This window comes from Elephas maximus, chromosome 25, assembly GCF_024166365.1.
Source record: "Elephas maximus indicus isolate mEleMax1 chromosome 25, mEleMax1 primary haplotype, whole genome shotgun sequence".
Classification (NCBI taxonomy): domain Eukaryota; kingdom Metazoa; phylum Chordata; class Mammalia; order Proboscidea; family Elephantidae; genus Elephas; species Elephas maximus.
This window is the reverse complement of record NC_064843.1, coordinates 34,443,587-34,469,318: the sequence shown is the minus strand read 5'-3', so window position 1 is coordinate 34,469,318 and position 25,732 is coordinate 34,443,587. Positions and strand designations below refer to the sequence as shown.

Here is a 25,732-nt window from a genome sequence, read left to right as displayed (position 1 = left end):
TAGAATCTCTGTGACTCAGTTTCTGCCTCTGAGGTCTTCAAACTTCCAAAATCTGTCATTGCCTAGTCCCTGCCTGTTTGTCTCTGAATCCCAGTGTCCCTGTCTCTCAGTAGAGTGTGTCTCTCTGTCTTTGTGATCCCCTGACAATGGGAGGTAAAAATAGCCCAGGGGCTGTGCTGGTAGAGATAAAAGGGAATTTGCCTTTTGTGTCCTGTTGCCAGGCTGGGGGGGCTGTGACACGTGGAGATTGCTGACATAGCTCTCCTCCGCTGACCTTGACAGCGGCAATAAAAAGGGTAGCACAGCTCCCAGCCCTCACCGTGGTGCTGAGGTGAGTGAGTGATCAGGGCTGAGAGGGCAGGCAGGCGGGTGGGCACAGGTCTTTCTATACCTCTGGAGAGGGTGCTCTGGTGTTTGAGGGTGTGTGCTGGGAGTTTACCCAGGGAGCCTGAGATGGGTAGCTCCAAGGAATCACCTACCATTAGGCCTTGTAGGTTGGGGGAATATGCCCAGTTTGGGGCCCATAGTCCCAAAGTTCCCCGTCACTCTCCCATCTTCCAGTGCCTACTGCCTTGGACCACCTTGAACCTCCAGTATTTGTAGCCCCTCGTACTCCAGCTCTCAGTGCCACTGCCATGATGGACATGAGTGAACTTGGGGAGGCAGCCCGCTACCTCCGCCACAACTACCAGGAGATGATGAAGGTGCACACTGTTGCAGGGGATGGTAAGTGAAGGCTGAGGTGGGGGGAGCAAGCCAGAGAAGCCTATATGGACTTAGACCAAGAGGGGTGGCACTGAGCTCAGGGTTGAAGGGACACTCTGGCGTGACATCTTTGACCCTGGATCTTGTCCCCACAGTCTGGGGCCCTGAGGCTGAAATCCCAGGGGCTCTTTGTACATCACTGTGTGTCTGTGAGCAAGCCTCGATTTGCTCCTCTGAAAAATAGGGATAATACCACCTGCTCCCTGGGGCTTCAGTGGGTGAGAACTGACTCAGGCTGGAGCCTGAGCCCTCTAAGAGCAGGGTGATTGGTATGTGTGCTGGCTGTCTCCATGTGTTCACAAAACCTGTGCTGGGGTTATTTTTAGCACTTTCCACAGTCAAAGACTATACTATTTATGAACAGGTTTGCTCATAGGACAATAATAACAATAGGTAATGTGTATCCAGTGCTTATTGTGTGCCAGGCCCGAAGCAGATGACTTTCCAGGCATCATCTCACTTAACCCTGGCAACAACCTGGGGCGGTGGGGGCCATGGCCAGGTCTGGCTTCGTGGTGCTGCGGCCTCTGCAATTGCACCAGACGTCACGCTCCGAAGGCCTTGAGCTTGACTGAATACTCTGCTGTTGTCATCTTGAAAATTTCCATAATTTTTTCAACAAGGGAACCAGCATTTTCAATTTGCACTGGCTAAGGTCTGCAAATGATGTAGCTGGTCCTGACCAAGGCACTTAGCTAATAAGTGGCAGAGCAAGGAATAGAACCTGGTGATCTATAGCCCGAGTCCATGCTTTTAACCACCATGAAATATGAGTTCCTGAAAGCTATGGGGCCAGCTGGTCAGGTGAAAAGGAGCACAGGACACAGAGGGAGGAGGCCTGGGTTTGAGTCTTCAGTGAAAGGTGGGAAGCAGAAGCCCCCTTAGAATCATGTGCATGACATTTGGGGGTCACTCTATATGGTAATTCATGAGGTCCTTGTAATGTTTTGCATTTGAGGAGACAAGCCCAGAGAGAATGAGAGATTTTCTGAGGTCACACAGCAAGTATGGCTGAAGCAGGGATCAATGTGGTCCTGTTACCCTAACCGTGAAATGAGGGACTAGTTTGAGGACCTTTCTCAGGACCCCAGCTTTCCCAGAGCCTGGATCTGGAGGTTTATTCAGTGGGACTTCTGAGTACTGGCAGTGGGTCTCTGGTAGGGGTACTAACCTACAGACACAGCTTGGGAACCTGAGCTGGGCCCCCAACACATGGAAGTGCCTCAGGCCCTCTCAAAACTCCAATACCACCCATCTCCCCTGACCCAGGAAAGAAGCGGGTCTGGGTGCCAGATGAACAGGATGCCTACGTGGAGGCCGAGGTCAAGTCTGAGATTACTGGGGGCAAAGTGACCGTGGAGACCAAAGACCTGAAGGTTCGGTTCCCCCTTTACCCGGAATTAGCCCCTCTGCCCCGGGGCGGGGGTGCACCTCCTGGTCAGCAGGGTCCAGCTCTGAGTGAAGGGTGTCTGGGAGTGTGTGGGGTGGGAGGCTGATGTCACTCGGACCCACCCCAACCACCAGTATGACATGGCCTCCCTGCCAGGTGCTGATGGTGCGTGAAGCCGAGATTCAGCCCATGAACCCACCCCGCTTCGACCTGCTCGAAGACCTGGCCATGATGACGCACCTCAATGAGGCATCAGTGCTGCACAACCTGCGCCAGCGCTACGCACGCTGGATGATCTATGTGAGCCGCAACCCAGGAAGGGCCTCCAGTGGGGCGGGGCTCTGAGAGGGAATGGGGCTAGAAGTGGGGCTGGAGGTATGGCAGTAGGGTGTAGGGACCCAAATGTAGTGGCAGAGGCAGGGCTAGAGGCTCAGCTACAGCACTGAGGAGGTGGGGCCAATGGCTGGGGCGGAGCTGGGGCCTGGTGTAAGGGCTGGGGCGGGACCAGGACCAGGACAGCCACAGAGGGAGTGGTGTTGCATGTTAACTGGCTCCTTGGGGAATATCCCAGGGGTCACCGAGTTCTGAGGGTTGGGAACTTGGGATAGGAAATTGACCCCCTGATAGCCTGACTATTCACTGTCTCCTCAGACGTATTCGGGTCTTTTCTGTGTCACCATCAACCCCTACAAATGGCTCCCGGTCTACACGGCCCCAGTGGTTGCTGCTTACAAGGGCAAGCGCCGCTCGGAGGCCCCCCCCCACATATATGCTGTGGCAGATAACGCCTACAACGACATGCTGCGCAGTAAGGACTGCCTCGACCCCTGTTCCATAACTAAGACCCTTACCCCTCCTCCAGAGAGACCTCTAAAGGACCCCCTTCCTTTCACTTGCACTGCCAAGGGTATGGTGGGTGGGGAGGACTTGGCCCTCCTTTTCATGCTTCTGGACACTCTAGAATAGCCCTTCTGTCTCTCTGGGTGGGAACTGGCCTCCTGTCCAGTCCCACCTGGTCCTTCTCATTTTTGAACCTAGAGGGTGGAAGGGCGGCCTCAGTGCCATGGTTACCCATGGTGTTCCACCTGTGGCTAGTCCCTCACTTTGGCTTACTTCTCTCTCTCCTCCCTTTTCCTCTAGACCGAGAGAACCAGTCCATGCTGATCACGTGAGTGTGGGGCCCTGGGGATGGGGTGGGAAATGCTGGCCATCTAGCAGGAAGGGGGTGGAACCAGTGTATCGGCTGAAGCTAAATTAGGCCTGAGCATTTTTCTGGGCAGATACCTTTTAGGTGGTGGGTAAGGAAAGTTGGTCCAAACACCAAAGTGATCTCCAGCCCCCATACCCCTTCTCCCCACGCCCAGAGTCTCCTCTCACCTCAATCCCTTGAGAGTTCTAACTTTGACTCATCTTTCTCACCATCTCCTTATTTCTGAATCAGGGTAACGATCATCTCTTTGCCCCCATGGGAAGGCAGTAGAATTTTTACATGTTAGGTTTATGTCCAACCAAGCCAATACGGACATTGTGTATGAGTGTGTGTGTATACACATGTCCAACACAGCCCGGTGGTTAAGAGCAAGGGCTTTGAAGCCAATCAGACCTGGGTTCAAGTTCTCATACTTTGACTTCCTGCTGTGTGCCCATGGGCCCCCGAGCCTCATCAGTAAAAATGGAACCATCCTACCTGTCTATCTACCATGCAGAGTTACAAGGAGTCATGGAGTTAATATATGTGCCTGGCACTCAGTAGGGACAGTCATATAACTTCTCTAAGTCCCATTTCCATGTTCATTAAATGGGGATGATCGCGGAGCCTGCGTTACAGGGCTTTTTCCAGGGTTAAAGGAACTGATACAGCACTTGGCTCAGGGCCTGGCACCTAGTCAGTGCTCAGTTACAGGGTCTCCCCCTCACAGGGATGGTCACAAACAACCAAGCACCCCTGAGGGCTGATCCATCTTGTGGGGTTTTTGAGTTGGGTTCCTTGAGTTGGGAGCTGTGGGGGTGGGAGGGGGAAAGGACAAGGAGCTCTTGTTTGAGGGGTGGGGCATTGGAGATGGGGAATTAGAGTGGCCAGATGGGCACTGGTGACTCATGTTTGTGTCATCCAAGCGGAGAGTCGGGGGCCGGTAAGACGGTTAACACCAAGCGGGTCATTCAGTACTTTGCCATCGTCGCTGCCCTGGGAGATGGGCCGGGCAAGAAGGCCGTAAGACTCGCCCATGCGGGCACTGCTCCCTGCTCCTTCTCACTGTTTTTCTTTTCTTTCTTCCCATCCTTTTTTTATTTTTTTTCCTCTTTTTAAAAATTTGACTTCCTAGAGTCCCCAGCCCTGCCTGAGCCTCCCACCCTTGTGGGAGACTCTGGCCTGAGCAAGGCTTGACCAGAGAGGCTGTGACCACCCATGACACGTGGCATGACCCTGCTCTGGGCCTGCTGCAGCGTTCTCACTTGTACACAGAAGGGTGGGACCACCTCACTCTTCCTAAACTGTGTAATTTTTCTCTTCATATGAAAAAGTTTACCGAATAGGCCGCTTTTACTAAGAAGTGGTTTTTTTTCTTGCTTTTCATGTACCAAAGACACGGTTACATGCTGCCAATCAGAGCAAGCAGGTTTACACAGTTTAACCAGAGCCACGGGAAATCAGCATTCTCAACAGCCAGGGATTGGGGGGGGGGGGCATGCTTCTTGTCCCGTGATTTCTTTGTGGTTTTAGATGTTTCAGAAACAACGGGGGGACCAGGTTTTTTCGTTTTTGTCTTCAAGGCCTGACATTGTATTTCTAGCCCCAGGGTTGGCTGTTTAGAGCTCCCTGGATGCCCCTCTTCTGTCCCCCCTCCACCGCATTGAGCCCCAAATGGGCTGCCTTTTCTTCCCAGATGCCTTAGGACAATTCCTTCACAGCCCCTACTCCTGGGTCTGTTGAGCCTTGCTTTATTTTGGGGCATTTTTTCTTTTTTCTTTTCTTTTCTTTTCTCTCTCTCTCTTTTCCTTTTTTTTTCCGCATTTGATTCTCTCGGTTTTTGATTTTCATTTCAGTTTTGATTTTTTGTCATTGTGGTTGCTGTTTTTGTCATTTTTTTTTTGTTTTTGCTGTTGACTTTTTGATACTCTTTCCTTCTTCCCCTTCCCACTCCATTTTCCAAAACCCCCAAATGTCTCCAGTGACATTGCAGAAAGTTGGGGCTTGGTCCAGTGACAGGAATAGATGGCAGGGAGAGGCCAGAGCTGGAAGGGACACAGCTAGAAAGGGCTGGTGGCAGGGGTCACCAGGGCAGAAGGGAGGAGCCCTGGATTGTGGAGTTCCAGGGGAGAGGGTCAGGCAAGGGAAATGGAGGAACAGGCTAGCCCACAGGTGCCATGGATGCTGGATCTTAAAAGCTTTATCAACACCCCCATCCTACCCTAAATCTGGCCAAATGGGCCAGAAAGAGCCCTGTTCAAAACACTGTGTGTGTGGGGGGGGTGGGCTTTGGAGGAGCGGGCTCCTGCCATTTTCCTCCTGCCACCCTCCCCCAGCAATATCCCTGGGTGGATTTATAAGTCTTGGGCTCCTTGGAGTTGGGTGAATGACCACAAGTTCCCCTGGTGGCATGTCTGGAATCCATTTCTTCCTTTCTCTCTCATTCTCCCTAGGCTACTGGGATCCAGGGTAGAAAAGAGAAGGAAAATGAAATGGAGGGAGGATAAAGGATGAGGTTAAGGGGTGAGAGAGGGGAGATCCCCCTCAGTTCAATAAGTTGCTCTCCATGAGATATATGAAGAGCCATATGTATCCCAGAAGGCAGGAAGCCTGGGCTCAGCGCCCCCGCTGCCACTGACTTACTGTGTAACTTTAAGCAAATCACTTCCCTGCTCTGACTCTTAGTTCCCTCACTTTCAAGTCAGGGTCAGTAATATGCACCTGGCGGGGCCGTTTTGAATAATAGTAGGTGTACAATGGTACAATAAATATGCATATAATCACAATAGAAAGGAGAAGTGTGTTATGGTAGAGGGAGATTAGGGGTAGGAAGATTCAGAGTGGAAAGAGGGCTCTTCTAGCCTCAGAACATCAGGGAAGCCTTCTTAGGGGAGGGGGCATTTGAGCTGAATTCTGTAGATTTTTGTCAGGAAGCTCTTAGGGCTTGGGGCAGGGGCCACTTCATGGAGTATGGAAAATGAAGAGATGCTAAAGAGGTCAGAGACAGAATTGCGGAAGGGTAAGTGCTGTGAGTAGGAGACCTCAGCACTTAGCCCCTGCCTCATGCCCCTGACCAGGGCCATGCTTGCTCCCACTTTCTAGCATTTCTCCTCCTAACAGCCCAAGAGGGTAAGGCTGTGGGGGGAGGGGGAAGGGCTACACGTTGGGGTGACTAACCTTCACTGTCCTGCTAACCACAGTCATCCCACCCCCACCTCCACCCCAGGAGGCCTCAAACCCTCTAACTTTGTCTTCCTTCTTCCCCCAGCAATTTCTGGCAACAAAGACTGGGGTAAGTATGGGGCCATTGTGAGTACAGCCAGCAAAATTATGAGGCCCTGGGACCCCCTCTCACCTTCACAAGCAGAGGTTGTCTCAGATGAAGTGATACCAGGGCTCATGGGGTGCTCTCATGGTCAGTGAGCACCAGGGCTGACTGACCCCTCACTGCCCCCCCAGGGCACCCTAGAGGATCAAATCATCGAGGCTAACCCCGCCATGGAGGCTTTTGGTAATGCCAAGACCCTTCGGAATGACAACTCCTCCCGCTTTGTGAGTTGTCACAGTGGCCGTGGGAGAGGTGGGGGTGATGGAGCGGGCAGGGTGCAAGGTGGTGGGAGCCTTCAGCTGGGCCCCACGGCTGAGGGCTGTCCCTCTGCACACAGGGCAAGTTCATCCGCATTCACTTTGGTCCCTCTGGGAAGTTGGCATCTGCTGATATTGACAGCTGTGAGTCTGGGAGAAGGTGGAAGAGGGTGGGGAAGGGGGCACAGAGGGCTAGGTCTGAGTCCATTCATTATTGAGTCCTTTTGGCCGCCTTTTCTGGGGGCTTCTCTCCATCCTCCGACCACCGCCTGGCTTAGGCCACCTCACCTCTCACCTGGAACATTGTCCTAGCCTTCTCGTGGACTCCCAGCCTCCACTTCTCTGCTTGACCTTCCTCCAAGCCAGAGTGATCTTTTTCTAGATACTAGTCTGACCACCTCCCATTCCTGCTTGAAACGCTCTAGATCCCATCTCCCTTAAGGTGGAGACCCAGCAAGGCCCTCATGGTTGGGCCCTTACCCCAACTCCAGTTGTTTCTCTGGCCCCAGGTAGAGCAGGCCTGGCCTCTGGCCCTACTTTACACATAGTTTCCCCATCCTTCCAGGCCCCCTACTCCAGGAAGCCTTCCCTAAACACTTTTCTGGTATTGTTGCCCACCCTGCCTGACCAGCCCAGCTGCACAATTTCCAGATGCCAAGGCTACACCAAAGTGGACGGCACCCACAGAGAGATACCCTCACTGGCCACTCCCCACCTTGGGATGCATGGCCAGATAGGTCTTGCCAGATGAGCCCTGGCATATGGTGACAGGGTAGTGAAACGTCATCATTCACACCTGACCTACATACACAGAGGCTCCAGCCCACGCGCATGCCCTGACTGACCCGTACCAGCAGTGCTCTCAAGGAAGGGGCACATTTTGTGGATGAAGGAATGAAAACATAGATGGATGAATGAACAAGCAAAACCTACACACGTAGACACCCACACACAGACACACAGTGATGCATCTGGCCAGAGATATACATTCACCAGTACACACACACACACACTAATACGTATATCCACACACTGACACACACTGTAACACACAGACACATTCCCACACAAGGACACACCAATGGCATAACGCTCTTCCCAACACATACTGGTATGTGTACTGACACAGCACCGCTACATACCGCTGCCCCTCACCTCTACTGGGGCGATCCACTCTGGAAGGGAATTGTAGACCAGCACCTGTCCTTCTCCCAGATCTCCTGGAGAAGTCACGGGTGATCTTCCAGCTGCCCGGTGAGCGTGGCTACCATGTCTACTACCAGATCCTCTCGGGGAAGAAGCCAGAGCTGCAGGGTAAGAGACCGCGGATGGATGGGGTGGGGAGATGAGAAACTCAGGCTCCAGCAGAAGTCCTGGGAGGGCCTCAGACTCCCCTGCTGGGCCGGGCCTCCCAGGAACCATCATCTTGGCATCAGGGGAGAAGAAAAACTGGCTGAACACAGCCTGACTGTCCCTTCTCCACCCTGTGTCCCCAGACATGCTGCTTCTGTCTATGAACCCCTACGACTACCACTTCTGCAGCCAGGGCGTCATCACGGTGGATAACATGGATGATGGGCAGGAGCTCATTGCCACTGATGTACGGGCTGTGCTGGGAGGGGGCAGAGCGAGGCCACCTCAGTGTGGGGACAAGCGAAGCTGGCTGGGGTGGGCTGGAGGTGGCCTGACTTCTTGGAACCCCTTGCCACAGCATGCCATGGACATCCTGGGCTTTAGCACGGATGAGAAGTGTGCCTGCTATAAGATCGTGGGTGCCCTCCTGCACTTCGGCAACATGAAGTTCAAGCAGAAGCAACGGGAGGAGCAGGCTGAGGCTGACGGCACTGAGAGTGAGGGACCCTGGCCTGCCTTGGCTGTCACCTTGACTTTTATCCCAGTGTCCTGTCCATGACCATGAGCCCTAACCCTTATCCACAGTCTTTGACCTCAGTTTTACCTCGCCCTGATTGTAACCCCTGATTCTTCAACTCCAGACCCTCAGCCTCCTGATGCTTATAATTTGCTGGCCTTGAACTTGACCCCTCTCAAGCTCTACCTTCTAACCCCAGGCTGAGGCCAGTAGAGCCCCCAGGCACCAGGCACCCATGTTCTTGGTCTCCTCCTTCTCTACCCTACCTGTGTGCCCTGCCAGGTGCTGATAAGGCTGCCTACCTGATGGGCGTCAGCAGTGGGGACCTCCTCAAAGGCCTTCTGCATCCCCGGGTTCGAGTGGGGAATGAATATGTCACCAAGGGCCAGAGTGTGGAGCAGGTGAGCTGCTTGCAGGCCAGGCCCAACACAGGGACAACAGGAAAGGGTTCCCTCCTTGCTGGAGGTACAGCCCAGCCTCCCTGTGCCTCCAGGTGGTGTTTGCTGTGGGGGCCCTGGCCAAGGCCACCTATGACCGGCTGTTCCGGTGGCTGGTGTCAAGGATCAACCAGACGCTGGACACAAAGCTGCCCCGGCAGTTCTTCATCGGGGTCCTGGACATTGCTGGTTTCGAGATCTTTGAGGTGAAAGAAGCCCACAAGCCCAGGTCTTGTTCTTTCCAAGGTGGAGGACCCAGGGTGGCTGGGGGCCCTGGTGGACTCACACATGTATTCCTTGTCGGGCCTCCCTTTCCCCATCTGCAAGGCTGCCGAGCCCACACCTCCTTATTGCAGTTTAACAGCTTTGAACAGCTGTGTATCAACTTCACCAACGAGAAGCTGCAGCAGTTCTTCAACCAGCACATGTTCGTGCTGGAGCAGGAAGAGTACAAGCGGGAGGGCATCGACTGGGTCTTCATCGACTTCGGCCTCGACCTGCAGCCCTGCATCGACCTCATCGAGAAGGTGGGGCTTGGGGCAAGGTCACTGCCAGGAGGGGGAATGTATAGGCATATACACGGAGGTGTGGGTAGTAAGTGAAGGGGAATGAGTGTGTGCTGTATGTGAGCAAGCATGTGTGAAGGTGCATGTTGAGTGTGCCATTGTGTAGTGAACAAAATTTGTGTGTGTGAGTGGATGTGACAATGTGTCCATGAGGGGTACCTGTGCATGTGCGTGAAGAGGTGTGTTGGAGACTGAGTGTTGGTGAGTGTGTGAGCATTGCAAGTGTGTGGGTTTGTGCCCCAGGACTGCTATAGCACCCCTCCTGGGTGCGCACAGTTTTGCAGGTCACAGACACTTTTGCAGCCACGATTTCATTGTGTCCACAGAATGCCTGAGGAGCAGGGCAGGATACATTTGGTTATTTGATTATGAAAAACGTTAAATATATTTTCTTCTTATACAAACAATGGAAGAAAGAAAATTTGGAAAATCTGAAGTAAAGGGAAAAAAAAAAAAGTTTATGCCAATTCTACCACAGTTCGTATCTCAGCATTTTGGTTAACCCATTGCCCTCAGGCCGATTCCAATGCATAGTGACCCTATAGGAAAGAGTAGAACTGCCCCATGGGGTTTCCAAGGCTGTAATCTTTACGCAAGTAGACTGCCACATCTTTCTCCCATCGAGCGGCTGGTGAGTTCCAACCACCAACCTTTCAGTTAGCAGTCGAGCACTTAACCACTGTGCTACCAGGGCTCCTCGGCATTTTCATTAATTTTCTCCAAGTCCTTGATCCTGGGCATTCGTTTTCCTTTTGTAGACACAGATGCATCTCATATCCTACTTTTTCTTTGAAAACAAGTTCCGGATATTGTTGAGGAAGGCAGGGTAGCTCAGGCAGCAGATGGTTTGCATGCGATGCGTTCCTGTAACTTCCTAGGGTTGACCATTTAGGTGGTTGACAATTTTTTGCTGTTATAAGACTTCGGCATTGAAGGTATTCATTTTCCCATTTTGGCGGTTTAGGAAATTGAGGCTTAGAGAGATCTAAAGGCCCCACTGCTAATAAGGGAGATGCCAAGATTTGGCCTCAGTTCCTTTTCTTTTTTTCTGCCTGCACCACGTATTTCTGTGTGGGACCATGAGTGTAGGGGTGAGAATGAGCCCTGAGATGCCCCGTTTCTTATGAGCCAAGAGGGCAACTCAGTGCTGTGAATTGTGCAGAAAGGAATAGGGAGCCAAGCCGCAAACCTTCCTTCTCTCCTAGAAGACGGGGTTCCCGGGTCTTCGTTCTTCTGGGGTGATGGCTGAGGTGGGGGGTCTGGAAAGGCTCCCAGAGGGCAGGGGTTTGAGGAATGGAGGTCAAACTCCACTGGGATGGGCTGGCTTGATGGAGGCCTCGTGACTTCCGCACGCCCTTCAAGCTTGTCCCCGTCCCCAGCCACTGGGCATCCTTTCCATCCTGGAGGAGGAATGCATGTTCCCCAAGGCCTCAGACGCAAGCTTCCGGGCCAAGCTGTATGACAACCATGCCGGGAAGTCACCCAATTTCCAGCAGCCACGGCCTGACAAGAAGCGCAAGTACCAGGCTCACTTCGAGGTGGTCCATTACGCGGGTGTGGTAGGTGCCTATTGGAACCTAGCTATTGACCACTCTGCTCCCTTCCCCTAGTTCTCACCTTGGCTCAGCACCTATCTTGTCCCTGCCAGGTGCCATATAGCATCGTGGGCTGGCTGGAGAAAAACAAGGATCCATTGAATGAGACAGTCGTCCCCATCTTTCAAAAGTCACAGAACAGGCTCTTGGCTACACTCTATGAGAACTATGCAGGCTCCTACTCCAGTGAGTACTGAGGGCCAAGATTGGCATTCTGGTATGGGGCTCACAGAGTCATGTCCCTGGAGTGACGGGTCCCCCTGTCTCTACTAGCCGAGCCCCCTAAGTCTGGGGTGAAAGAGAAGCGTAAGAAGGCAGCATCATTCCAGACGGTGTCCCAGCTGCACAAGGTGAGGCCCAGCCTGGGCCCCTGTGCGGGCCCTCGCCCTTGTCACCTCCAGCCCATCCTTCACTCCCTGCTCTGTCCCCTGCACCCTGGGCGGGCAGCCGTTAAGACTTGCAGTGATGTTTAACTCCTCTCCACGTGAACATCACAGCAAGTCTGTGCTGCTTCCCGTCCCCACGCTGCCTGGGCAGGGCTTGGGGGGAAGGGATGGATCCATCCAGGAGGGATGGATATGGTGAGGGAGTGAAGACTTTGGTGATGGTGATAAGAACCCAGTCAAGCAGAAGAGGGCAAAGAGTCATGAGGAGCAAGAGTAAAAGGAAGAAAACTGCAGAAGCTCAGTTAGGCACCTCGCACACCAGTCCTCAGTGGTTCTGACCCACTGCGCTGTCCAATTCTGCTTCTCTGCCCCTTTTGTGCCTTCTCTCCACTCTTTCCCACTCCCAGGAGAACCTAAACAAGCTGATGACCAACTTGCGGGCCACACAACCCCACTTCGTCCGTTGCATAGTCCCCAATGAGAACAAGACCCCAGGTAGTCACCCAGGGCTGGATTGGTGGGGGGCGGGGAAATGTTGGAGGGACGTTAACAGGGCAGAGACTAGGAAGCTGTGTCTTCCCCGCCCTCAGGGCCTGCAGAGCCTCACAGTAAACCCTGTGTCTGGACTGTTTTTTTTCTACGATGTGCAGGTGTGTCCTTTGACCTCTAACCTTCTCCTTTAACCCCCACCATGTCCAGGGGTCATGGATGCCTTCTTGGTGCTACACCAGCTACGCTGCAATGGGGTCCTGGAGGGGATCCGCATATGCCGTCAAGGATTCCCAAACCGGCTGCTCTACACGGACTTCAGGCAGCGGTCAGTGCTTCCCTGCCCCAGCCCTGGCTCCTTCGCCAACTTGGCCTAGGACAGGCCCCTCCACTCTTGCCCTCCCCTCCAGGTGGAGGCAACAGCTTGAGGTGATAGGAAGGGCACACCCTCTGGAGCCAAACAGACAGATGTAGATTCCAGTCAGTGAGGGGGAAGTGGTGAGGAGGCTGGGCAGGCATCCCAGTGAGAGATGGTGGTGGCTTAGACTGGGAGGTGAGGGGTGGGGAGATGTGAACAGATTTGTGGTAAAGATTGGAAGTGCAGCCAACAGGCCTCACTGGTGAGCTAGATATGGAGTGAGAGGAAAGACAAAGGTGACTCCCAGGTTTTTGGCCTGAGCAACTGGGGAGTTAGTGCTAGATATACTGAGATATGAAGACTGTGGGAGGACTGCAGGGTTTATTTGAGGAGGGTGTATTGGTGGCACAGTCGTTAAAGTGCTTGGCTGCAAACAAAATGTCAGAAGTTGGAACCCACCAGCTGCTCTGTGAGGCCGGAGAAAGATGTGGCAGTCCGCTTCCATAAAGATTACAGCCTTGGAAATATGGGGCAAACAAATTACCACAGACTGGGCAGCGTATAACAATAGGAATTTATGCTCTCAATTCTGAAGGCTAGAAGTCTGAGTTCAGACTATCAGCAGGGCCACGCTCTCTCCGAAGGCTCTAGAAGATCCTTATCTCTTCCAGCTTCTGGTTGCCCTGGGTGTTCATTGGCTTGCAGCAGCATAACTGCAATCTCTGGCTCCCTCTTCACACGGCCATTTTCCCTTTGTCTGTTGGGCTCTGTCTTTTCTCCGCTTCTTGTAAGGATACCACTCGTATTGGATTAGAGCCCACCCTACTCTGGTGTGGCTTCGTGCCAACTTAACTGATTACAGCTACAAAGACCTTGTTTCCAAATAAGGTCACATTCACAGGTCCCAGGGGTTAGGACTTCAGCATACCTTTTTCAGGGGTACGGTTCACCCCCTAACATGTGGATGGTGAATTGAGCTCTGCTTTGAACATGCCAAGTTTGAAGTGTCTCCAGCAGACATTTTGGAAGAGAAGCCGAGGGGGAGATTGGATTTATTAGTCTGGAGCTCAAGGGAGCAGTTAGAACTGAATGTCAATTTGGGAGTTAAATGAGAATTCGTGTGGACTAAACTTTATCTGGAGCCCTGGTGGTACAGTGGTTAAGAGCTATGGCTGCTAACCAAACGGTCAGCAGTTTGAATCCACCAGCTGTTCCTTGGAAACCCTGTGGGGCAGTTCTACTGGTGGTGCGGTGGTTAAGCACTTGGCTGCTAATTGAAAGATTGCCAGTTTGAATCTACTAGCCGCAGTATGCTTCTGTAAAGATTTACAGCCTTGGAAACCTTACAGGGCAGTTCTACTCTGTCCTATAGGGTCACCCTGAGTTGGAATCGACTCAGTGGCAGTGGGCTTTTGGTTTTAAACTTCATATAATGCCTGGTACACAGTGAGTGCCCAGTCACTGCTGTTAGCTCCTTCCCCCTTCCCGTTATAGGTTTCTGTCAGGCTGCATGCATCCATAGTTCTTTTCTCTACTCCAGAGGTAACTATGGTCATCCACACAGGCCTTTATAGATGTATGTCTGTACAAATACATGTAAACATGGGCTAATAGACACACACACATATATGGCTCTGCAGCTTTGTCTTTTCACATAGCAATCTGTCTTAGAGATTGTTCCTTATGAACATGATAAATCTGCATCTTCATCAGTTTTTTTGACTATAAAATATCTCATAGTCTATTGCACCCTGCTTTATTTAATCAGTCCTCTGGGGGGAGGGGCTTTTGTGTTTCCAGGGATTTACCTTCACAGTGTGGCCACAGCCAGCCTTTTCCACACACGTGTGTGCGTGAGTCCATGTTAGAGGTGGAAGAGCTGGGAGTCCTTGCTCTTTTGTGTTAGAATTCTCTCACAAATATTTTTGCAGTTTGTGGCCTGGTATAGCGTACTACCTTTTTTATAATAAAAGTACTACACGCCTTTTGTAAAAACTGCAACCTCTTAAAGAACTTGACTACTGAATGCATTTAAACACAATTCAAAGTCTGTGAGCAACATATGCTGAATACCCCAGTGCTGTGAGGCCCCTGACCTGTGCAGGTGAGGTCCTCTGGAGCCTCTGAGAGCCCAGCAATGATCTCACCTCCATACTGCCGCCTCAGTCCTGGGCTTCCCATTCTCAGTAAGCCTGTCACCCCCCACCCCAGCCCGCTCCTCATCAGCCCCCCCAACCCCCTGCAGGTACCGCATCCTGAACCCCAGCGCCATCCCCGATGACACCTTCATGGACAGCAGGAAGGCCACAGAGAAGCTGCTGGGCTCGTTGGACATTGACCACAGCCAGTACCAGTTTGGCCACACCAAGGTCAGGGCACACTACAGTTAGGTCTGAGGGGCCACACTGGACAGGGTTGTGCTGGCGGTGGGGGGTCCCACATGGGTCATCCCAGGGTCTGAGGTCACACCTGACCAACTTCCCACCCCCCCCCTCAGGTGTTCTTCAAGGCTGGGCTGCTAGGGATCCTGGAGGAGCTTCGCGACCAGCGCCTGGCTAAAGTCCTCACGCTGCTGCAGGCGCGGGGCCGGGGCTTGCTCATGCGCCTGGAGTACCAGCGCCTGCTTGGAGGCAGGTGTGTGTGTGGGCTGGGGCCACTATCCCTGGCTCCGGAGCCACCAGGCTCACCAAACCCTTTTACACTGCCCGTGAGACTGATTATCCCCCATGGCTGGTTGGGGTGTCTGAGGGGCGAGGTTCTGTTCTATGTTCTCCCAGCCCCCAGGCTCCATTTTCTTGCCTCAAAGATTGGGGTGAGAGCACTTGCCCCTCCACTCCAGGCCATCCCTGAGCGTGGCCCAGAGTAGTAACAGCAGCATCCAGTGCTTTCCCAGTACTCGTTAGGAGCCAGCCTCTGGGCAGGGTACTTTATTTGCATTGTCTTAGTTTATGTACGACAGTCCCAAGAGGTAGGTGCTGTGATTATCTCCATTCTGTAGATGGTGGGCCTGAGTCAGAGAGATTCATAGCAGCTGCAAGGGCCAGGCCTGGGGTGTGAGCCCAGGCAGTCTGACCCCAGAGCCTGGGGGTCTAATCACTGCCTGTGTCTTCAGTACACTTGAGGAGGCCACCAGGACACTCAGGGCACCCGCTCTGGAGGCAGACCCTCACCATCTCCGAGTTGTGTGACCTCGGGCCACTCCCTAACCTCACTTAGGACATGGGGCATGAGTCCTACTTCAGGGTTCAGTGAGATACTACACCAAGAGTGCCTAGTGCGGTGCCCAGCCTGGGCAGTGCTCGGGACACTAGGCTGTTCTATGAAGGTGGCAGCCCTGAGCCTGCTTGGCAACCCATGATTGCCCCTCCCCAGGGATGCCCTGTTCACCATCCAGTGGAACATCCGCGCCTTCAATGCTGTCAAGAACTGGTCGTGGATGAAGCTCTTTTTCAAGATGAAGCCGCTGCTGCGCTCGGCGCAGGTAGAGGAGGAGCTGGCAGCCCTCAGGGCAGAGCTGCGAGGACTGCGAGGGGCGCTGGCTGCTGCTGAGGCCAAGCGCCAGGAGCTGGAGGAGACACATGTCAGTGTCACCCAGGAAAAGAATGACCTGGCCCTGCAGCTACAGGCAGTGAGTGGGGGAAAGGGGCGGGGAGGGGCAGGAGGGTGTCCCTTGGTGCCCTGGTGCCTCAGGTTGCCCCAGGCTGTGCAGAGGAAATGCCACGAGCAGACCCACAGCCAGGGTGGGCTTAGTGTGCTCTGGAGCATTCTTCCTATTCCAGATGCCATGGGGGGCTTCTTGCCATTGGAGATGAGGCCTGTGGGTTCCTATCCCTGCGCAGCCTCCATGCTTCCGTGTTCCCCACTCATGCTTTCCTCATGCTCTCATCCCCTACACAACCTTGGCTTCCTGCTAAAGCTGCAGAGGGCAGTCCCATCTCCCCAGTCTCCTGTCCTTGCCATCCCTAAAACACACCCATGCTTCTTTCTCTGATTGAGGGTCATGGGAACAGTAATAACCAGAGTTCAGAACCTCCCCAAGTCCACGGAGCCATTTCTTCTTTCAGCTCATGCTTTTGAGTATCACCTGTGTGCCAAGCCCCATGCTAGCTCTGGATGCATTGGTGGGAAGACAGAGATGGCCCTGTGGTCACAAAACTCACCAACTCTCACAGGAGACAACTATGCAGCCAGGTGGTGATGAAACAGTGGGAGAGAGTACCCAAGCCCCTCCAGAGAAGGCTGTCGGGAGCCCTTCCATGGCCGTGAGGGGCTCAGCACGCCTGCTGCTCCTCAGCCCCACGCCCCAGCAGGCCTAGCTCAGCTCAGGCAGAACTGGTAGTTGGCTTCTCTCCTAGAGCCCTTTCTTGGGCTTCAGTCTGGGTTGCCCCCAGCCTGTCTAACATTCCCTTCCGATGATGCCACTTCTGCCCTGTCTGCGCCTCTGCCAGAGCCCTCACCCCACTGAGTTACTGCCTGTCCGTCCACAGTTGAGCTCCTTCAAGGCCAAGAGCAGGTCATTGCATTTCTTGGTCCCCAGATCCCAGCCGAGTATGGACAAACAAATGAACTTCCCTCTCAGGGCCTGGCCTGGGCCCTCCTGCAGGGTCACTTGACCCTGCCTTGACTCTGCCCATCCCCTGTGTCCCCCTCCAGGAGCAAGACAACCTGGCAGATGCCGAGGAGCGTTGCCACTTGCTGATCAAGTCCAAGGTGCAGCTGGAGGCAAAGGTGAAAGAAATGAACGAGCGGCTGGAGGACGAGGAGGAGGTGAATGCCGACCTGGCTGCCCGCCGGCGCAAGCTGGAGGATGAGTGCACAGAGCTCAAGAAGGACATTGATGACCTGGAGCTGACTCTGGCCAAGGCCGAGAAGGAGAAGCAGGCCACTGAGAACAAGGTATAAGCTGGGCCAGCTGTGGGAAAGGCCTGAGCCAGGGCCAGTCTTGAGGTCAGGCAGCTGCAGGTCCCCCTACAGGCTCTGCCAGGCCCCAGCTGTGTGGCCTGGAGCAGGTCACCTCATGTGGGCCGCAATTTTCTCATCTGTCAAATGGGGTTAAATAGAAGCACTCACCTCGTTGGGGGTGGGGGTGAGGATTCAGTGATGTAACTAGCCTCAGCTAGAAGTTGAAGGTCCCACAGGTGTAAGGGGCTGACTTGAGGCTGGTGGCTGCTCAGACCAGAGTGTGGGAAGGGACATCCCCATGATGGCCCTGGCCCTGGCGCAGGTGAAGAACCTGACAGAGGAGATGGCCACGCTGGATGAGTCGGTAGCCCGGCTGACCAAAGAGAAGAAGGCCTTGCAGGAGGCTCACCAGCAGGCCCTGGGCGACCTGCAGGCCGAGGAGGACCGTGTGAGCGCGCTGGCGAAGGCCAAGCTCAGGCTGGAGCAGCAAGTGGAAGACGTGAGTCGGGGCTGCACAGAGGGCTGTGGGGTGGGGCCGCCCTACCGGCCGTTGGCTGGCCTGGCCCTGCTGAGCCCCCCACCCTGCCCCACAGCTGGAGTGCTCCCTGGAGCAGGAGAAGAAGCTGCGCATGGACGCTGAGCGGGCCAAGCGCAAGCTTGAGGGTGACCTGAAGCTGACACAGGAGGCGGTGACAGACACGGCCCAGGACAAGCAGCAGCTGGAGGAGAAGCTCAAGAAGTAGGTGTGGGAGTGGGCGGTAGACATAACTCCTCACCAGGCAGGGGGCTCCTGAGCCTGCACCCTGGCTCTCACTCTTTGGGACTCTAATCAAGTTTCACATTGCGGCAGAGGCTAAGTGTGGGGGGTGGGCGATGTGGGATCGGTCACTAGCGTGCAGGGGTGGTGTCCTGCCCTCCCTAGACCAAGGGGACCAGAGTGCCTCAGGGTGGGTGTGTGCTTGGGCTGTGGGGGGGGGGGCGCTTACCTTGGGGGCCCCAGGCAGGTTGGTGGAAGTTAGGACCTGGTAGGCCACGAGCTCATGCTCACCCTCCCACCCCAAGGAAGGACTCTGAATTGAGTCAGCTGAACCTGCGGGTGGAGGACGAGCAGCTCCTTGGGGCCCAGCTGCAGAAGAAGATCAAGGAGCTGCAGGTGTGTGTGGGGCCCAGGGTGGGACAGAGACCAGGGGCAGAGGCCCACAGACAGGACAGTTGCCTGCTCATTCGCCCGTCACAGGCTCGGGCAGAGGAGCTGGAAGAGGAGTTGGAGGCGGAGCGGGCTGCCCGGGCCCGTGTGGAGAAGCAGCGAGCAGAAGCAGCCCGGGAGCTGGAAGAGCTGAGTGAGCGGCTGGAGGAGGCTGGTGGCGCATCTGCAGGGCAGCGTGAGGGCTGCCGCAAGCGCGAGGCAGAGCTGGGGCGGCTGCGGAGGGAACTGGAGGAGGCCGCGCTGCGGCATGAGGCCACTGTGGCCGCCCTGCGGCGCAAGCAGGCAGAGAGTGCCGCGGAGCTGGGTGAGCAGGTGGACAGTCTGCAGCGTGTGCGGCAGAAGCTGGAAAAGGAAAAGAGTGAGCTCCGCATGGAGGTGGATGATCTGGGTGCCAACGTGGAGACTCTGGCCCGTGGCAAGGTGTCTGCCTCCTTGACCCTGACCTCTGACCCTATATCAGCCCTGACTGATCCAATCCTGATCCCTAGCTTTGACCCATGCCCATCCTGACTCTAAACCAGTTCTGACCCTAGCAGCTGACCCCAGCCTCTGACTCCTGACTAGCTCGTGCTGATCCTGATCCCACACAGCCCTGACCCTGTACCTGATCCTGACCTGCTACACTGGTACCCAGCCCCAACACCAGTCCCGATCTCAAACCCTGACTCCTAAACCCCATTCCCTGACTCCAGATCATTTCTGACCCAGCATTCAATCCAGTCTTGGACTCTTGACCCAGCTCTTGACCCATTCTGACCCCTGATCTGACCCCATTCCTTTGTTGACCCAAACATGATCCTTACCCAACTCTGTTCCTGTCCTGACCTCTAGTATCCAACCTTGACCTCTGTACCACCTACTCCTGACAGCTGACCTCTGACCACTCTTCTCAGTCCTGGACTGACTTCAGACTCTAGTATCCTTAGTATCCTAACCCCTGAATCAGTGGCCTTGGATATTCCAGGCCTCTCACTCTTGATGCCCACCTGTTAAGCTATAAGCCCAGCAGTAGAATCCTTGACCCTGAACTTGGAGTTCCAATCTCCCTTTGATTCCTGGGCCCAAGTCTAGCATTCTAGCTCTTGACCCCAGGTCCTAGTCTCTGCCTGACAGCCCCACATCCTGCTTTCTGATTCACAAACATCTCTTGATGCCTGACCCTGGGTCCCAGGCCAGTGCAGAGAAGCTGTGCCGGACTTACGAGGATCAGCTAAGTGAGGCCAAGATCAAGGTGGAAGAGCTGCAGCGGCAGCTGGTGGACGCGAGCACCCAGCGCGGGCGGCTGCAGACAGAGAATGGTGAGGGCCCGGGGACTCAGTCAGGCCATGCCTCGGCCTTGCTGTTGCCCCTGGCTTGGCTGACCTGCCCTTTTGCCCCTTGGCCTGCAGGGGAGCTGAGCCGCCTGCTCGAGGAGAAGGAATCTCTGATTAGCCAGCTGAGCCGTGGGAAGACCTCTGCCACCCAGAGCCTAGAGGAGCTACGGAGGCAGCTGGAGGAGGAGAGCAAGGTGGGCTCGCCAGGGTTACCATCGAGTGGGTGGGTGGCAGGGCCACTGGCTCGATGTTTAGGTTGCTGGTGTCCCTGCAGGCCAAGAGTGCCCTGGCCCACGCCGTGCAGGCTCTGCGGCATGACTGTGAGCTGCTGAGGGAGCAGCATGAGGAGGAGGCCGAGGCCCAGGCCGAGCTGCAGCGGCTGCTGTCCAAGGCCAATGCCGAGGTGGCCCAGTGGAGGAGCAAGTATGAGGCTGACGCCATCCAGAGGACCGAGGAGCTGGAGGAGGCCAAGTGAGTGTCTGCCCAGCCATCTCCACGCCAGGTGACGCCTGCACCTCTGAGCCCCATCCCCCTTCCTGGAGGCCTTTCTGTCGGAAACCAAACTCTCCTTCCTCTTGAATCTGCACCCTCCCACCTATGCCCTGTTTTCTGCCAGTGAGAAGCTTTTATGCTTTCTCATGTACAACGTGGATAATGTAAAATGGTCCTGAGATGGTCCTAATTGTCCGAGGGGCTAGGAAACTCCTTATGTTTCAGTGCTTGGAGTCTCCCCAAGTCAGAAGCACAAACAACGCAGTCACAGTTCACTGTGATCTCCCTGGCATTGCTCTTTCCCAGTCAGATGGCTCTGCCCCTCAGTCCTTCCTCAGTCTGTGCAGTTCCTTCCCACCCACCCCTGGCCCACTTCCTACAGTCCTTGTACGAGAGGAATCTATTGGAAAGTGCAGGGGTCGGCACACTTTGGTCTGCCACCAAATCTAGCCTGCCACCACTTTTTTTTTTGGTAAATAGGTTTTACTGGAATACAGCCACCCTCATTCATTTATGTGTTGTGGCTGATTTGGCACTGTCCTGGCAGAGCCGGGTAGATATGACAGATACCATATGGTGTACAAAGCCTAGAATATTTAGGGTCTGGCCCTTGACAGGAAAAGTTTGCGAAGCCCTGTGGTCATGTTGATACAAATTGGATTTCCCCTGAGCCCTGATGGGGTCTCTACCCTGTCTGATCCTGTGACTAGAAAGAAGCTGGCCCTGCGGCTGCAGGAAGCAGAGGAGGGCGTAGAGGCTGCGCACGCCAAATGCTCGTCGCTGGAGAAGGCCAAGCTGCGGCTGCAGACGGAGTCGGAGGATGTGACCCTGGAGCTAGAGCGGGCGACCTCAGCAGCAGCTGCACTGGACAAGAAGCAGCGGCACTTGGAGCGGGCCCTTGAGGAGCGGCGGCGGCAGGAGGAGGAGACACAGCGGGAGCTGGAGGCAGCCCAGAGGGAGGCCCGCAGCTTGGGCACGGAGCTCTTCCGGCTGCGGCACAGCCACGAGGAGGCTCTCGAGGCCCTGGAGACGCTCAAGCGGGAGAACAAGAACCTGCAGGGTATGGCCTGCCCCAGCGCCAAGGAGCTGCTGTGGGTCAGGGGTCCCCTGGTGTCTGGAGCCACCTTAGAGTCACACAGGGGCTTGAAGACCTTGCCTGAAGTTGGTGGGGTCACCCTGGAATTAGGTGTGAATGAGGTGACCTGGGTTTGTGCCCAAGCCATGGGGCAGGCCCCTCAGTGCCCTGTCCACTCTGCAGAGGAGATCAGTGACCTCACAGACCAGGTCAGCCTCAGTGGGAAGAGCATTCAGGAGCTGGAGAAAACCAAGAAGGCACTGGAAGGGGAGAAGGGCGAGCTCCAGGCTGCACTGGAGGAGGCTGAGGTCAGGGGCTGGCCGCAGGGGTGGGAGACACTGGCCCCCTAATCCTCTGTCCTACCCCTTCCCTTGACACATGCTCACAGCCTCCACTCCCATATTGCCAATTCTGGGTCCCCAGGGGGCCCTGGAGCTGGAGGAGACCAAGACTCTCCGGATCCAACTGGAGCTATCCCAGGTCAAGGCTGAAGTGGACCGGAAGTTGGCAGAGAAAGATGAGGAGTGCACTAACCTCAGGTACGGGGGACCAGGGCAAAGCCAAGGGTTCACCCCTTCTCCCGGGATAACAGCTCCTCCCACTCCAACCACCTACAAGGAAAAAAAAGCAGCCAGTGCTCGCTGAGCCCCTACATCTGGTTTGTCCTCCCTGAGTACTTTTTCAGCTAGGGATTACTGGCCACATCTTAGAGTGGGGCCTTGGAGAGGCTAAAGGACATGCCCAGCAAGGGGGAGTACAGCCAGTCCATGTGTGTCTGCTCTTGAGCTTCATTCTTGTTGCCCATGAACTTGATCTGACTGGGCAACACCAGGGGCTTTAAACCAGGAGGCACAGGTCACTTATTCTAAGATGAATTCATGGCTCCGACATTCTCTGGATATTTGTAATAGAAGGCATCCTTGTGCCCACCCCCTTCCTGAAGGCCAAGTCCTCCCTTTCCTCCAACAGGCGCAACCACCAGCGGGCGGTGGAGTCCCTGCAGGCCTCCCTGGATGCAGAGACGCGGGCCCGCAATGAAGCCCTGCGGCTCAAAAAGAAGATGGAGGGTGATCTCAATGATCTGGAGCTGCAGCTGGGCCATGCCACCCGGCAGGCCATGGAGGCACAGGCAGCCACGCGGCTGCTGCAGGCCCAGCTCAAGGAGGAGCAGGCAGGGAGGGACGAGGAGCAACGGCTGGTGGCCGAGCTCCGGGAGCAGGCACAGGCCCTGGAGCGCCGGGCTGCGCTGCTGGTGGCAGAGCTGGAGGAGCTGCGGGCTGCCCTGGAGCAGGGGGAGCGCAGCCGGCGGCTGGCAGAACAGGAGCTGTTGGAGGCCACTGAGCGCCTCAACCTTCTGCATTCGCAGGTAGGAACACAGGATACACAGGGGTGCGTCGGGTGGAGGCCTGCTGGCCAGCTCTGAGGCTCTGCTTTCCCCCAGAACACAGGCCTCCTGAACCAGAAAAAGAAGCTAGAGGTGGATTTGGCCCAGCTGAGTGGGGAGGTGGAGGAGGCTGCCCAGGAGAGGCGGGAGGCCGAGGAGAAGGCCAAAAAGGCCATCACCGATGTGAGGCTGGACCGGGGCTGTGGGGCACCTGGGGCAGAGCCCAAAAGGACTTCCACGGGGACTGGTCCCCTCCCGACTGTACCACTTCCTCCCCCCCTACAGGCAGCCATGATGGCCGAGGAGCTGAAGAAGGAGCAGGACACGAGTGCACACCTGGAGCGCATGAAGAAGACCCTGGAGCAGACAGCTCGGGAGCTGCAGGCTCGGCTTGAGGAAGCAGAACAAGCTGCCCTCCGTGGTGGGAAGAAACAGGTGCAGAAGCTGGAGGCCAAGGTGTGTGTGGCCCTGCCAGCCCCTCCCCTGGGCAGGACGGGCCAGCGTGAGGGCAGGCTTGGGGCATCAGGCCCATCCCCTGCTCCCGGCAGGTGCGGGAGCTGGAGGCCGAGCTGGACGCAGAGCAGAAGAAGCACGCAGAGGCCCTCAAGGGGGTGCGGAAACATGAGCGCCGGGTGAAGGAGCTCGCATACCAGGTAGGTGAAGGGGTCCACCTTGCGGGGTGGCCCTGGGCTGGCCAGTCAAGGCCAGACCTGAGTCCCCTTTGCCTGCTCAGGCTGAAGAGGACAGGAAAAACCTGGCTCGCATGCAGGACCTGGTGGACAAGCTGCAGAGCAAGGTCAAGAGCTACAAGCGACAGTTTGAGGAGGCGGTAAGCAGTGGGGTCTGCGTATCTGGGACCAAGTCCTGGTCAACACTCCAGTGGTAACCCAACTTCAGCTGTAGGCTCCAGCAACCCAGGGCATGTGGCCAGCAGTCGGTCCCCTCCCATCTCTGGGCTGTGGTTTCCCCAGCATTGATTTTTTGTGTAGGCAGGGAATCCCTAAAAGGAAGCAGCTCTGTGGTCCCAACTCAGTGATCCCACTGCCCCAGTGGAAAGAGAGGCATGTTTCTAACCAAGAGACTAAACCTGGCTCTGTGTATCTGAATGGACCTCATGGGCCTGCCTTTTGCTGCGATAGGACATGTCCTCTACTGGGCCAGGTCTGGCACCTGCTCATCTCTGGAATGAGTGTCTCAACCTCCTTCCAGCTGTGTGCTGGAGGGGAATGGCCACAGGCAGTGGTGTTAGAAGCAGAGTTGAAGAGCCAGAAGTCAGCCCCCTTCTGGGCATGGGTAGGGACAAGAATGACCATCTTAGTTACCAAAGGGTAAACTGAGGCGCTGCTGTGCCCACAGGAACAGCAGGCCAACACTAACCTGGCCAAGTATCGCAAGGCCCAGCACGAGTTGGATGATGCAGAGGAGCGGGCAGACATGGCAGAAACCCAGGCCAACAAGCTGCGGGCACGGACCCGGGATGCCCTGGGCCCCAAGGTGAGTGGTAGGTGTGGAGCAGCACCCTGCCCCAGCACAGAGGGTGGGGTGGGCATGTTATGCAGCTTACTTAGCTATTCCTCTCCCCTTAGCACAAGGAGTGATGGCCGAGCCCCAGCTCCTGCGTGCTGAAGAGGGACATCTGCTGTTGTGTCGTCTTCATCCCCCTCTGCTGACCCTCAGCCCCCTCAAGTCCTGGCATACCCAGAATAAAGGCCACTCCTGCAGCTCCAGTTGGCTTCCTTCTTATTCTTTTGGGTTCAGGAGAAAGGCACACTGGTCCCATGGACAAAAAGTCAGGTCCACATCAATCATTTAAAATAAAGTTCTTTAATAGTCTCCATTTAATCAGTTTATTTGCTGTTAATAAATTGGCAACACAAGGAGGGGCCAAGGGTGTGCTCCAGCCAGGCTCCTGTGTGTTTGGGCTCAGGCAGGAGACGCTGCCCTGGGGCAGGGCATAGCCACCCTGTGCCCCAAGGGCTGGAGAGAAGGGCCCCCCCACATCTGGGGGGGGAAACCCCTGGGGGTGAACACAGCGGCCAATGAGCAAACAGAACCAGAGGAGCTAAAGGAAACGAAGGTGGTGGGAAGGCGGGACAGATGGGCAGGCTTGGGGGAAAGTGGCATTCTCTTTCTCCCCCACCCCCTGCCCAGGGCTCAGAAGCTCGCCTGCGTCCAAAGGCCAGGGCCAGGGGAAGCTTGGCTCACAGATCGGGGGAGGGTGCCCATCTCCCTCCTCACCCTGGGACTGACAGCTGAGGGGCAGGAGCTCAGACAGAGCTGTTTTTAAAGCCCCCTCATCTCTGGGGTGGGCCAGGGCCCTGGGGTTCTGAAGGAAGGGTGGGCAAAGGGCCCTTGTCCTCATCGCAGGGGTCTTGAGGGAACTGAGGTTCCCCAATGACCTGGGGCCCTCAGGCCTCTAGGACACTCCCTCCCACCAAGCCTGTACCTGAAGACCTGGGGCAGGCAGAGAGCAGCAGGGAGGCAGGGGAGGGACGGGAGCAGAGCAGGGCGTGTGGCACGTGTACCCACGCTCACCCGCACTGGCCCTGGCCCAGCAGTTTCCGAGGCCTGGCCAAGGTCACTCCTCAGTGAAATCTCTGTCTATGTCCATGTAGGGCTCCTCGATGTAGCTGACAAGGGCAGAGGGTGACTGGCGGTCCGGGTTCAACAGGATGGACACTGTCTCCTTCCAGTATGAGAAGCTGATGCAGGAGCTCTGGGCAAAGAGA

At 55.5% G+C, this 25,732-nt stretch overlaps 2 protein-coding genes across 4 annotated transcripts in view; one reads left to right on the top strand and one right to left on the bottom strand.

Annotated features, from left to right (window-relative positions):
* Positions 1-326: 326 nt before the first annotated feature.
* Positions 327-24,834, top strand: MYH7B (myosin heavy chain 7B). 2 transcript variants are annotated; one of them, XM_049868779.1, is made up of 41 exons: positions 327-726; positions 2,035-2,141; positions 2,312-2,455; positions 2,807-2,963; positions 3,296-3,323; positions 4,271-4,367; positions 6,613-6,636; positions 6,804-6,896; positions 7,010-7,073; positions 8,145-8,243; positions 8,426-8,529; positions 8,641-8,779; positions 9,082-9,200; positions 9,293-9,442; positions 9,593-9,763; positions 11,182-11,361; positions 11,451-11,583; positions 11,671-11,747; positions 12,191-12,278; positions 12,483-12,600; positions 14,876-14,999; positions 15,128-15,264; positions 16,003-16,258; positions 17,284-17,526; positions 17,855-18,031; positions 18,126-18,271; positions 18,595-18,685; positions 18,770-19,159; positions 19,911-20,037; positions 20,128-20,246; positions 20,327-20,523; positions 21,255-21,604; positions 21,803-21,927; positions 22,043-22,158; positions 22,589-22,985; positions 23,061-23,186; positions 23,289-23,459; positions 23,552-23,656; positions 23,737-23,832; positions 24,360-24,497; positions 24,590-24,834. In XM_049868779.1, exons 1-41 carry the CDS (start codon positions 636-638, stop codon positions 24,599-24,601), a joined length of 5,826 nt encoding a protein of 1,941 aa, XP_049724736.1. In that variant the 5' UTR covers positions 327-635; the 3' UTR covers positions 24,602-24,834. The 2 variants fall into 2 exon arrangements, with proteins under 2 accessions (XP_049724736.1, XP_049724735.1); XM_049868778.1 differs by lacking the exons at positions 327-726; positions 2,035-2,141; positions 2,312-2,455; ... (3 more) ...; positions 6,613-6,636; positions 21,803-21,927 and having other exon boundaries at positions 6,721-6,896; positions 22,008-22,158.
* TRPC4AP (transient receptor potential cation channel subfamily C member 4 associated protein) overlaps positions 24,809-25,732 on the bottom strand; it is an 83,284-nt gene continuing 82,360 nt past the window's right edge. For both annotated transcript variants that reach the window (XM_049868780.1, XM_049868781.1), the window contains exon 19: positions 24,809-25,719. In XM_049868780.1, the coding sequence (XP_049724737.1) occupies positions 25,582-25,719 (138 nt within the window). In that variant the 3' untranslated portion in view covers positions 24,809-25,581. The remainder of the gene's footprint in view (positions 25,720-25,732) is intronic.